This window comes from Sebastes umbrosus, chromosome 4 (assembly GCF_015220745.1).
Source record: "Sebastes umbrosus isolate fSebUmb1 chromosome 4, fSebUmb1.pri, whole genome shotgun sequence".
In the NCBI taxonomy this organism is placed as follows: Eukaryota; Metazoa; Chordata; class Actinopteri; order Perciformes; family Sebastidae; genus Sebastes; species Sebastes umbrosus.
In genome coordinates, this window is record NC_051272.1 from 13,343,129 (window position 1) to 13,356,966 (window position 13,838).

At 42.0% G+C, this 13,838-nt stretch overlaps 1 protein-coding gene across 7 annotated transcripts in view; it reads right to left on the reverse strand.

The window, feature by feature from the left end:
* The window catches only part of frmd4a (FERM domain containing 4A), a 129,911-nt gene that overhangs the window by 28,972 nt on the left and 87,101 nt on the right, over positions 1-13,838 (reverse strand). For all 7 annotated transcript variants that reach the window (XM_037766225.1, XM_037766227.1, XM_037766224.1 and 4 more), the window contains exons 2-4: positions 9,855-9,920; positions 2,638-2,732; positions 346-438 (exon numbers count right to left, since the gene is read on the reverse strand). In XM_037766225.1, the coding sequence (XP_037622153.1) occupies positions 346-438; positions 2,638-2,732; positions 9,855-9,920 (254 nt within the window). The remainder of the gene's footprint in view (positions 1-345; positions 439-2,637; positions 2,733-9,854; positions 9,921-13,838) is intronic.

A 13,838-nucleotide genomic window follows, 5' to 3' on the forward strand; every position in this document is an offset into this window, starting at 1 on the left:
TTCTTATCTCTTATCTTGTTTGGAGTATGGTACTTTGTAGTCATTGCAAAGCTATTTGATAGGATTTTCATGCAGCGCATACTGATGGGGTCTAAGAGGCTCATGATTGGCTGAGAGGCCCCGTGGCGGGAGCTAAACACCAGGGTCAAAGCAATTTCATAGGAGCCTGTCATAACTAACCTTGTTAATCTGTTCCTATTACCACATGAAAGCATGTGCATACACAAACACATATACAGACACACTCTCTCCATCTTTCTGTCTCTCTTCCACACACATTCACACAGTCAGAGACCATGTTATTACGTGTAAGTTAGGTGATTAATTTAATTTAGAAAGACTCACCTGACACAGAAGTAGAGGACAATGGGACCAGACTTCTTGGGGAACTCGTGTTCTAGTACCCTGCGGTCCAACTGCAGCCAACTGAAATGGCCCCTGATGAGACAAAACCACAAAACAACCAATTAATGCGACTATTTAGGGATGTCTGAATAACCAACAAGGATACACAAAAGCTTCATCTAATGACACTGAACATTTTTTCCATTAGCCTCCCCATTTTTCTGTTCCTGTTACCATGTCTTCCCCCCTCCCTCCCCTCTTTCTCTCCCCCTCTCCTCTCCTTTCTCTGCCCCCCTCCAACAGAGAGAAAAACTGCAGAGACAGCTTGTCACCCTGGTAACCCTGCATGGTCTCCTGAGCAACTGAGCAACATCTCTCTCAAACTCTCCCTCCTTCTGTCGCCGTCTCTCAATCTCTCTCGCTCTCGGCCTCCTTGACCACTGAGCGGTTCGAGCTGAGCCGCCTGCTCTCCCCAGGCACATGACAGCAAATCTACACATCATAGAATTAGCCCTGGGGGACTAAGACTGCAAAGCTGGTATTGCTTTACAGGACTGACATTGGTTACAGTATGTGTCACAGCCATGTAAATGCCATAGAGCAGAGGCCAGTCTTGCTTGGCATCAAAGAGAGAAAACAAAGGCAATGGCGATGTTTGCCTGTATGTAAATCATTTGTATGTTTGCATGACTAGTTCGGGACTATGCTGTGGTGCTTCTGTCTTTCTAGGTCACCAAATACAATAAAACTAATTTGAATGTCATTTTTGCATTTCAAGCACAGTTCTCGTTGCAATCCTTCTGGCAGACATAGACTCGTGATCCTTTGCTAACCCAGAGCAAGACAATCGTAACCTCTTCATAACATCAAAACCCTTTATGACTAAGGATTTGATCATACATCAGTTTATGGTTCAGCGTGATATTCATGATCATGATTATGTTATTTTGATTTGAATGAAGATAGCCATCCCTTTTCACTTGTCAGTGAAAGAAGAGTGAAAATACATAAACAGGATATATAGGTTAGGTTACTGTTATAAAAGTATATAAAAACACACTGGAAAAAACAGGGCCAAAACCAACAGCCACATTTTACTGTAAGATTTCTGAAACCATATTTAAAACTCAAACAATGTACTGGAGTTTTCTTAGTGGTGCTTGTGTTCATGTAGCAGCATTTTGCTAATGTTAACTCAATGACATTATTTGACAATATCTTTTGTCTTTTAAAAATAAGTGGGTACATATAATTTAAGTACTATAGGGCTGACCAGAATATCATTTTTTGTGCTTCGAAGCTTCGTGAGAAATGGTATTCGAAGCATTGTGGCATGACAGGCTGACATGTTCTGTCCGTCTGTTTCCATCACCCCTGTTCCAGTGCCCTGGACAGTGCTGCTGACGCACTACTGTACACACACGCACCTCTGCACATAACAAACAGCGACATCTGTCTGAGAATAACTAATAATTCATGTTGAATATGAATAATGAATAATGTTGTGGGATTACTCCTTATTTCATGGGCTATTTTGGGATTTATACATTATTATTACATACAAAAAAAACAAAAAAAAACAGCAAGCATTCGAATACTGATTTGGAGGTCTATTACCATATCAATGGTGGAAGCTTCGAAGCACTATTTCTTTGCTTAATGTTGAAACTAATATCAATAATGTTGAAGCATAATACTGCTTTGGTTAACAAATAGGTCTTGGACAAGACATGTGGAAACACGTTGAAAGCAAAAATATTTTTAAATAATAAACCCAAAGCAGAAATGAGGTTTGGCTTTTTTGAAGTAACTGAAAACCAAACCTGCTGCTACACATTATGCTTAAAACTTGACAAAGAATTCTCAATTTCAGTCTTTCCACCTCTGTCATCCATGACTACAACCGTGGTGACCGTGGTGTCATTAACCTTACAAGCCACCAAGAAGGTCACAGGTTTCCAAGACTAAAGAAACATGTTCACATACTGTACGACTCCATTCTAGGGAGCTTTTTTTTTTGCTTTATTTACCTGCACAACTGCACCTGAACTTCGATACAGACTTTGCTTATTGTCTGCTTCTAGTATAATATGTCCCACGTGTTGTTACAGAAACTGAGGATCAAAACAGGAGTGTATCTGCTGATAGTCTGGATGTAGTTACATTGTTATGGGGAAGCACTGACAAACCCGATCCAACAAACAACATAAACTGAAGAGGTAGTCCTGGGCTACTGATACACCATGTGCAGCAGTAGCATTTTCAAAGTTTGCTGTTTTGAATGTGACTTACGTTTCGTCTGTGTATGCAATTCCAAAGTACTCCTTCTCCTTGAGGTTGAAGTGAGAGGCCACGAGGTCCAGCAAGTCCTTAGCCATCAGCTTGGGCTGCAGGGAGACAGAAATATTAGTATTGCACTCCTTATGGTTTTATTTATCAGTTATAGCTTTCCCTGTGTGTGTTAGTTAGTGCAGCGGTTTATCACATTGTAGTTTAATTGGAACAAGTACATATGTAGAGCTTTATGTTAATGTATTCTATCAGCTATTGATTTACTGCAATGACTAAGCATTCTGACAAACGCCGGGGAAAAGAGGAAAAGAGCAAGAGAGGAGGAGATAAATGAGAGAGAGAGTGCGAGAAAGATGGAGTGTGTGGATGTTGCTGACAGTGCAGGTACCCTGCCCTTCCCATCCCTCCCTCCCTCCCTCCTTTCCGCCCGTCTGACCCAAACCTCTACTGCAGAGTCACGGCTCTGGGCTCAACCACTGTTCTGTAGGGAGAGGGCTGCAGCTAGCATACGAGCTTTCTAACTAGCTAATACTGTGGAATACTGTCCCAAGCTATTTATGATGACAACCTCCATTCATCACGACGCCCAGAGCATGCAGAGCATCCCCAAAGCCAAGCAGAGGCCGGGGACTGCTGCCATATGCTGCTGGTTTGTGACATCCTGAGTAGCAGCACGCCCCACCCTGAGGTTAACCATGGGTGTGCCCCGCTGCCTACATTTTCATTACACATACACACAAATCGGCATGCACATACGCACACAAGAGCCCATACACAACATCCATGCAACCCACTCACAACACACAGGAGGAACTCATGTGCTGTGCTGTGTATATACGGGGACAAGAGGAAAGCATACTGCGTGCAACTATATACTAAATGCGCATGCATGCATGCACGCACACACACACACACACACACACACACACAGCTACATGTGCAATAGTGTGCACACTGCACATTCTTAACATCTCCCCCTGAGGTCCTGTACTATCTACTCACTGCACACCTACAACTTCAGTGACAGCAGCTACTGAGAGCTATTTAAAGACAAGGAGGTGATGTCATGCACACAGCAAGCATACACACACACACATACACATGCATGCACACACACACAACTCCAATGACCTAGATCTCGTATAAGCACAACGCCTACAGTGATCCTGCAACACAAAAAGGCTCTGGAGAGCATAGACGCGATAGAGAGAAGGTGACATATAGGCTGATTCTGCCTTATGTATCAGATTTCTGTACCAGATAAAAGTGTTGAATTGAGAACAACATGGCTGCTGTACTAGCTGATTCTGTCTCTATGTGCCTTTGAATTAACCTTACTACAAAACCCTACAGCATTAGTCAATTACCTAGGAGGCTCCCATGTTGCTATGTTAAATGAATATTGAGGTTATCATTAAAAGTAGGGCTGTCAATCATTTAAAATAGTTATCCGCGATTAATTGCATGATTGTCCATAGTTAATCGCAAATTATTCACACATTGTTTTATCGGTACCTTAATGTACCTTAAAGGGAGATTTGTTATTATTATTGTAAATCAATTAACAACACAAAACAATAACAAATATTGTCCAGTAACCCTCACAGGTACTGCATTTAGCATAAAAATATGCTCATATTATAACATGGAAAACTGAAGTCCAACAGGCAACAACAGCTGTCAGTGTGTCAGTGTGCTGACTTGACTATGACTTGCCCCAAACTGCATGTGATTATCATAAAGTGGGCATGTCTGTAAAGGGGAGACTTGTGGGTACCCATAGAACCCATTTTCATTCACATATCTTGAGGTCAGAGGTCAAGGGACCCCTTTGAAAATGGCCATGCCAGTTTTTCCTTGCCAAAATTGAGCGTAAGTTTGGAGGGATATTTAGCCCCCTGCGCAACAAGCTAGAATGGATTTCTTAGAGTTTCTACTTTCATATGATGCCAGTATCTTCACTCTAGCTTTAAAGCTGAGCCCGCTGCAACCCCCGAAAGATCGATTGTGTTAAAGAAATTAGTAACTAATTAACACGTTATTATCTCGTTAACTTTAACAGCCCTAGTATATTCACAGTAAGAATGATAAACTCACCTCTCAACATGCAAACTTTGTATTTATACTATGGTTGCATGTAGTTTAATATATCGCAAGCAGTGATTTAAGTGCTGACCTTAACTACGTTTTAAGCCCTGATCTGTCTGACTCTGACAAAACCTGGTGGTCCCATCCACAAAGGCTCTGATTGGCTCTGTTGTTTCTCCAACTGGGAGAGCAGCAATTCACGAGAGCGACACTAGAATCTCTTTGAAGTGCTCAAAAGACGTTTTAGATGTGGAAATTTTAGGTCTGGAAGCAGGCTATCTTTATAGTATTAGCAGTAATACATGTTTTGGTTCAGTCTGAGACGCGTACAGTCGTGGTCTCTCATTACCACGCAGCAGTCAACTGCCTTGGCAACAATATCAATTAAAGGACATCCATGCCACCGCAGCATAACAAACAATGAGCGGTGGGGACAGGGACACATGGACAAATAAGAGTAAGGCTGTTAGAAGAGAGGATATGGAGATGAAATGAGCCCCAGATACACTGTTGAACATCAGAAGTGCATGACTGAAGATGGAAAAGAACAGAAGGACCCCTGTAAGGTTAAGCTGAGCTTCCTGCCTCAACATTGTTATGAATACCAAGCAGACTGTAAAAATCACATGGGCTGCACTGGATAGCATAATTGAGTTTGGTTCCCCACTTCAAGTGACGACTCACCGCTTCCACACGCACACACACACACACACACACACATCCTGACGCTACAGCTTATCTGTGAGACGGCAGATACCGAACGGATGTGTAATAATGTTGTGGAAGATACCAACAGCGATACAGACGGTGAATGACAGGTAATATATTAAGTGATATGGCGCTACTATACACACACACAATAACTGAGACACAGACTCCAGACATATACAGACAAACATATGCACACACATATACGCATATACACTATGGAGCCATCTATCAGACAGTAAAGCTCTCTGCTAGTTTAGACAGCATTACTGCTAATAGACATTTAGCCTGTGCCTCCTCAGCAGCACAGATAATTAACAGCATAAGAATTACAGGGAGGTGCAAGTGAGGAGGAGACAATCTAAAGCAAACCGTCAGACAAGTGACAAACACACAACGGTAGCTCACTCGCCCGGCTGGCAGCAAGTCACGGCCCAATCTCTGCAAACAGCTAGTCGGGCTCTTGGCGCCTGCAGGATTGCTCAGATTTATGGGATGCTAACTGATTTATCAGTGCCAGTCCTTAAAGATGCTAAATTCGACATCCAGAGCATTAATATAGCAGCAAACAACTATCTGCTATGTAAAGATATAGAGGAGCAATGTCTACCTGAGCAGAGAATGAAGTCACTCTCCCACTGTGTGTGTTGTAATCCGGGCTTTGTTGACATCGCCGGGCCGGCTGCGTCTGCTTTTAGTGCATGTGAGCGTGCCCCACTGGCTAGCTCACGGCCACTGCTCTCATACGGAGGTTACAACTGATAACGCCGTCGCGTCACGGAAGCATAGCACCCACCCTCCAGTTTGCACTGTTAGCACAGCTGTGAGCTGCCGGCTCGCCGTTGCCATGTTGAGAGCTGCGGAGAGTAGGACTGTCCTGAATACCATTTTTAGGGCTTCAAAGTTTGGGTGAGAAATATTCAAAGGTATTCGAAGCTTCCGGACAGCCGCACGACTGTACACTCACGCAGCTCTACACATAACAAACGGCAATATCCATCTGAGAATAACTAATAATAATTCATGTTGAATATGAATAATGAATAATGTTGTTGTATTATTCCTTATTTCATGGGCTATTTGGGGATTAATACATTATTATTATTATTACTACATACTTCGAAGCACTCAAATACTGATTTGGAGGTTGATTACCAAGACAACGGTCGAAGCTTTGAAGGGTTCGGGTCAGCCCTAGTTGAGAGGCAATAGAAATGCTCCCAATCCCATATTTAACACCTTTAAGAGACCACGGGTAGGTAAGGAAAAGGTTTTTAGCCCAGCATGTTTTAATATTTTAACTAATACTTTTTGTACAGACTTATGCTGTAGCATTTTACCATGTTACAGTAAAACCCTCTTTAAAGTGTCTCTTTATTAATGTAGAATTCTTCCCATAAACATTGGCACGGAAGAGCAACACTAATACACAGCTTAATACCCCTTTCACTCTTCAACCTACCCCACTCTAGCCTCAGGGAGTGATACAGCCATATGACTGACATATATTTTCACTCAGTGGTGTATTTGGTGGTTGGCTTCAATCTTTACGGCCTGGTCAATAGGTGTGTTGGCCTTCTGGCACATAGTTCCCTGCCAATGAGGCGTTGCTCCATAAACAAACCACAGAGGACGCACTATCAAAGGTAGGAGGAAGGGGATGAGGAAGAGGAAAAAGGTGAACTACACTTCTGGGATTAAACAGTTGGTCAGTGTTACAAGTCAGCGACAGAAATGAGATCCAAACTTTTCAGAGACAACAAGACTTGACCACACTGCTGTTAAATAATCAGTGAAGACTGTTTATACTGCTTATGAACGATCATACCTTCAAGAAATCCTTTTTTTGCAAACAACAGGAGGTCCTGACTGCTTCTCAGTTCACCGGAAAACTAAGAATAACATCCTAATTCTCTGTGGTCCTACTAACAACTTACTGGCCCACTGTACATCTGCCCAACACAGAGAAGCGAGGACAGAGAGTGAGAGAAAGAGAAAAAAGACAGCAGTATCCTGATTTATATGACAATGGTTTGTTAATAACATCCCCTCTTCCGGACTCCTCTCTTGCTGATACCACTGCCAAACTATAAAAATACCATTCGTTACATTGTGTATATTATGTGGTAAACAGAACATATTTTCTCGCTCACAGTGTCTTCAAGTATCTGTAAAACTCTTTCCATATAATAAAGATTAATGTAATTTACTACAGTTTTAATTCACCCCTTCAACTCTCTTTTTGTTTATTTCCTTTCTTGATGGCCAAGAGGATAAAGAATGAGCGGAGGAGAGGATGGATGGATGAGATACAGAGCTGCTGCAGCTGTATTTGGAGATTTAAAAGGAGACAGAGCCGGGGCAGGTGAAGGCAAGCAAGGAGCGAAGAAAAGAAGATACGGAGAGGGAAGAGTGGAAAGTCAAGAGAGATGGAGAGCGAGAGAGTGGAAGAGGAGCAGAAAGAAGTACCAATTTGAAAGAGAGGATCAGTTCTGGCAGAGTAATCAAATCAGAAAGTCAGCAGACCTATCCTCGGCTCTCCCCTCCATTTTCTCCTCTCTATTCCCATCCCTTTAGTGTCATCTCCCGTCTCTCCATTCCTGAGCGCTCTTCTCACTTTTCACTCTCCCTCTAAACCTCCCGAGTTCCTGCGTAAATCTTTCTATTCTCCGCTTGCTCTTCTTCTTCTGTTTCAGGGCAATTACCTGCTTTGGTCTTTCTCTCTTTTTCCAGTGGAGTCGGGTAATGGTCAGACCCAAAAGGTGGCTAAGGGAGGTCAGGTAGAGTGGAAGGAGCCTCTACGGCTTCAGACTTTGAAGGCGAACCATGAAAGGAGTCTTATAGTAGATGATGAAAGTGGATGTCATCAACAACCAATGAAGAATAAGAGGAAGAGGAAGGTTTTTTAGATTTTTAGATTTAGTCTTAGTCTTAAGACGAAAATGCTTAATAGTTTTATTCACAATTTAGTCATTTTTATTCTTTATAGTTTTAGTCTAGAATTAGTTGATTTTAGTAAAAATGTTTTCTCTCTTAATTTTGTCAGCTATCTTTTTTTTTTAATTTAATCTTAGTCCTGTTTAGTTATCAGATTATATACATTTCTGTCATTTTAGTCAAACTTATTTCACACAGAATTTTATCTTGTTATGATCTGATGAAAAACACTGATTGAATGATTAAGAATGAGGCTTTGTTAGTTAGTTTGAGTCCTCCTGACTGTGCTCATTAATGATGAGTGGTTCAGTCGCACCCACCAGTCCGTTATGAGAGCCAATCTGCCCACCCAACATGTAAAAATATGCGTAACTCAACCACCCAAACCCAACCTGCAAACCGCCAACTTTATGCATTATAGTAGCACAATTATAAAACAATTAAAATAAAAAATGGCTAAAATGGGTCACCAAATATACTTGGGCTGCTGTTAATATGTGGGCGGCCCGCAAGTAAAGTAAAGTCTGTGTGATTGAGTAGGCAGATGTATAGCAGCTAAAAAGGCTTTTGAAGCAGTTATCAAAAAGAAATGTGAAACAAGGTTATATTAAAGGTTGTTTCATAAATTTATAAGATTGAATTTGTGCTCATTCAAAGACAGTGTAATGAAATAGTGAATGACTTTAAAACAGCTCAGTTATATAGAGGTCTTTGTTTCCCTTGCACAAAAGGGGAATAAATAACAAACAAAAACCTCAATATCTATATTGGCTATCGGCCAAATTGTTATTTTAAGCATAGGTATCGGCCCAAAATTCTGCAATCGGTGCATCTCTACTGGATATAGAACAGAAAGCAGACCAGAGCAGATCTAAAGTAGTAAATAGCTATCTAAAAAGGGTATGGGCTTTAAATGGCTAACAAGGGAGAGACGGGTGTGCTGTGGGTGCTGTTGCCTTTGGCCATTACTGCAGAAAGGCCTGCTGGGAAGATTGAAGGCTGGAAGTGGGGGGAAGGGGGCTGCATCCCCCTAGACATTTGGAGGATAGGATAGAGCATTGTCAATTACACAGAGACTCTTGGAGGATGAGAGGGAGCATTGTCAATTACACAAGCCGTTGATGTTTTTTTGTTAGATGATTCTGGGCATTTCTGAGGCATTCTGGGAAGGCAGTAGGGATGGGTGCTGAAGAATGAGCAGCGAAGCATGAGTTTGGGGGAACATTATTAGGACTGAACTCTGAATTGGGATGCATAGCTTCTACAAGGAGAGTAAATCAGGGCAGGGTCTGTTGTGTGTGTGTTTTTGTGTGTATGGAGAGATCAGGTGAGCATCAAGAAAGAGCAAAGTCACCTACTGCTGACCAAATTCTCCTTGGTCAGCAGTAATTGAGTCCCTCAGGACGCCAGACATCACTTCTCCCTCGCTCTGAGGAAACGAGAGTCGGCGAAGAGAGAGAGGGAAGAAAGAAAGAGAGACTCACCTGTACAAGGAGCTCCAGCTTCCTGTCGTCCAGGAGATGGACCTGACATCGCCTCCCCTCTGTCATCTGAGAAAAGGAGACAAAAAGACAAGGGATGTTTGTTAACAAACTGATTACAGGTATTACATGTTATAAATTCAAAAGCGGGGTTTCGGATGGCTCTCCATCTACTTAAATTTCCATATAACAAACAATAACATGATGCATCATCACATCAGCTTTTATGGGAGGCATGTGCGATATGGTAAGCTTGGAGTGTGCATGGGTGTGTGTGTTATCTCAGTGAAGTCTTAACAAGGTTAGCTGACCTAACTACACAATGGGCCAATAGAGACAACGTGCTGTGCTGCTCTCTTCCTCACTGACATTTCTAGCATTCCTCCTTGAGCAGGAAATCCATTATCCATCGGTGGACTACAGGGCCACAATGAGTGAGAGAAGCTGCCTGCTGCTAACAACGCTCAGTCCGGTGTTTGTCTGCGCTGTTGATACAAGTTTTGCTGAATAGAGCTTAAAAATAAACGGATAATATCCCTCTGCCAAGTTCAGGCGTAAACACTGAAGCAGGTGCAACGATGAAACAGTCAACTGTGGGAAATACGCGCCACATCACGCATTCAAGATTTCACATGACCGACACAGCCAAGACAATTCTCCAAAACTGTCTGAAAGTTTGCGACTGCTTGATTCGTCGTATACGGTTTAAAAATTCACAGAAAGTCAAACATTTCAAGAAAAGAACAAACTGTGCCAGAGTATTCAGCATGTTAGTGTCTGTTTGTGTGTGCTGGTGTTTTCAGCAAATGTAGAGTTTCTCTGCAAATTTCGCAGGAAGCGGGGACCCTGAGGAACACAAACACTCCCGGGCTCCTCCCACACTTCCCTCCACATCTGCGGGGAGATGTGGAGGGACACTAGGGGGGGAGGTGGGTGTGTGGAGGGGAAAGAAATGTCGGAGGGCGGGAGAGACATCCTCATTGTCAAACATTTGATGAGAACTCCCTCCAAAAACATAGATGCCATAAACACGAGCATAACCGGTTTGTAACTCTTCACCAACGAGGATCATATTGGCCACCTGAGGCTCTTGCGATGAGGTGAGGGTGTGTCAACAGCATGAGTATAACCTATTTTGTACTTTCTCACCGCTCATGCCAGCTTGCATCCAGGTGGCAGGTTTGGAAGTGAGAGTTTAGCAGAGAGCTAAGAAAGAGAGGGAGAGGAGTGACAGAGTTGTGTCTCAACACTCATCCCTGTGTGAACTCTGCTGAATGAGCGTGGCTTCTTTCTAGCTACTTTGAAAGGTCTGGTTTACCCTCCCACTCGCCATTGATCTCCTGCGGTTTGAGGGTTTTAGATTGGGTGCACCTGTGCACACAGTGACACACCGACACACACACATTTTCCAATATTGGCTTTTGTTTTCATCTCCCACCCTTCTGTCTTTGGAGTTACATTACCGTTTCAAAACGTCCCATGTTTATACTGTATACAGTGATTTTAATTACTGCCATGACAACTGAGTAGTGTAAACATGATTCTTAATTCTAGTCAAATATTTGTAATATAACAACCCGGAGATGTCAAGTGGATCAAAATATCTCGTTTCTGAAAAGATTTTGCTGGCTAAACTAATCTTCTTTCTCCATTATTGAGTCTGGGCATGTGGTAGGAGAGATGGCAAGACTACTGCATACAGACCAAACATCTTACTTAAGTATCTATTCTGCAGAATACTTTAAACTGCATTGCAGACAGTGTGTACACACACACACACTCTCACTGGCACTCTGCTTGAGGCACCTGGGGAATAGTACAAACCTTAACGTCAAGGTAACAAATCACTGCCTTGAGGCTAAAATTAGGCAGCCCAATCTGGCAGAGACAGACAGCTTATTGGTTTTGGTCATAAAATTCACTTTGTGGTATTGGACACATGCTACTGAGCTTCTATCCACCATGAAACCAAATGTAATAAAGTTTCTATGAATAGCTTGTCATTACAGTGTTGAAAAAAATAGAAAATGTGCTGCACCATGAGACAGTTTAGACAGACATTATTTGCAGTCCATTTAAAGGGACTGTTTGTAACTTCTTACACGTATAAATCACCCGGGTCGCGTGTGGCTACGCTGTTCAGACAAGACTCCAACACAAACTACACGGAAGCACCAAAACCGCAAAGTTATATCTAGTGAAGCCCGTCTGTTAAACAGTGATGGCCACGGTCGGAGAACGCGAGGGAGACCGTAGCTTTGGTCTCCAGGGCCGGAGTCTCTGCTCCTCTGCCTGCCTGCTTGCCTTCACTCGCTCCACCTCACGTGCATGCGGGCACACTCCACACTGCAGAAGAGTTAGTTTAGCTCTGAGAATATCTAGTGAATGTACAGTGGACGTTTGTCTCTGACCGGGTGCCAGTGTCTCCCCTTTTCCCTCCGACCGTGGTCGGGAGGCTGAGGCAGGAAAAGCCAACACTAGGATCAGCACTGATTCATGGAGAGACCTTCGTCTGGTCAGCTAACATTACTGCCAAGCAGCTGAAATATAGAGTGATATTGTGGTTTTAGTTGACGTGTGTCGCCTCACGGTTTTGAGCGATGCTCGTTCATGTCTATTTAGAGCGAGCAAGCCCGAACGCTGACTTTCGTTGACTTAGCGGCCACAGGAGTCGCTGTTAACAAACATTTATGATTCTTACAAACAGTCCCTTTAACATGACAAAAGCACTGAATGTATTTACAGCATCTATAGACACTGACCTCTAATGTAAACATTACAATGTAGTTGCACTTAGAGAAACATGGGCTAGAAAACACATGTGGTACTGACAATATATCCCCTCAGTCCTGCATGGTGTGTGATTCATGCTGTATGTAATCCACCAACATTTCTGACCCATTACTAGTCAGGTTTGAATTGGCTAACTTACATCCCCCAGGCCTGACTCACTGGCAATGAAACGGTGAAATGAGAAGACAAGACATGAAAATGAACAATGTATAAAGCAGCCATGTTCACAATGTTTCATTAGACACACAGAATATTCCTGAGCAGCTCAAGAACAAATTCTCAGGTCCAATCTTACACAACCCGTCAATCTCTAGATCTTCATCCTCCTAAATTTCTCACTAGTAGAGGTCAATTTTTGATAAGATTTAGGGGAACCAAATTATGGAGTAGCTTTTCACATCTATCAATAAACTGTTCATTTGTCAAATGTTTCATATGTCGCTTAAAGGGTAATTTAATTGCTGTTTTGTAATTGCTTTTCCCCCATGTTGTCCATGTATGTTTTTATGTTTTTTTTTATTTTTTTATTTTTCCCACTCACAATGTTGTTTGGTTACGATTGCCCAGAAGTCTTTATAGATATTTAAATCCTCCTCACAAACACTAACCATACACTTCAACAACACACACACTCGTCTTTTTTTTATATATTTACTGTATTGTTATTGCTATTATATATATCTTGTCCTGATTGTTTGTTATCACTATTATGTAATCATATTATTTCTTTATATTAATCTTGTCTCTAGGTGGAGGCTTCAGATAAGCCCAGTGGGGTTTTTTTTGCCTCTTCCTGCACTGTATATTATTCATTTATTTATTTATTTTTGTTATGTTGTATAGTCTTAAATTGTGCAAAATAAATAAACAAATGAACACCAACATTACAGAGGCACACACACACACAAACTTGTCTTTTTTATACATTTACATATTATTATTGTTATTTTATATATCTTGTCCTAATTGTTTGTTATCACTATTATGTAGTCATATTATTTCTTTATATTAAGCTTGTATCTAGGTGGATGCTTCAGATAAGCCCAGTGGGTTTTTGTTATGTTGTATAGTCTTAAATTGTGCAAAATAAATAAACAAATGAACACCAAAATTACAGACACACACACACACACACACACACAGACACACACAGACACACACACACACCACAGACACACACAGACACACACAAAC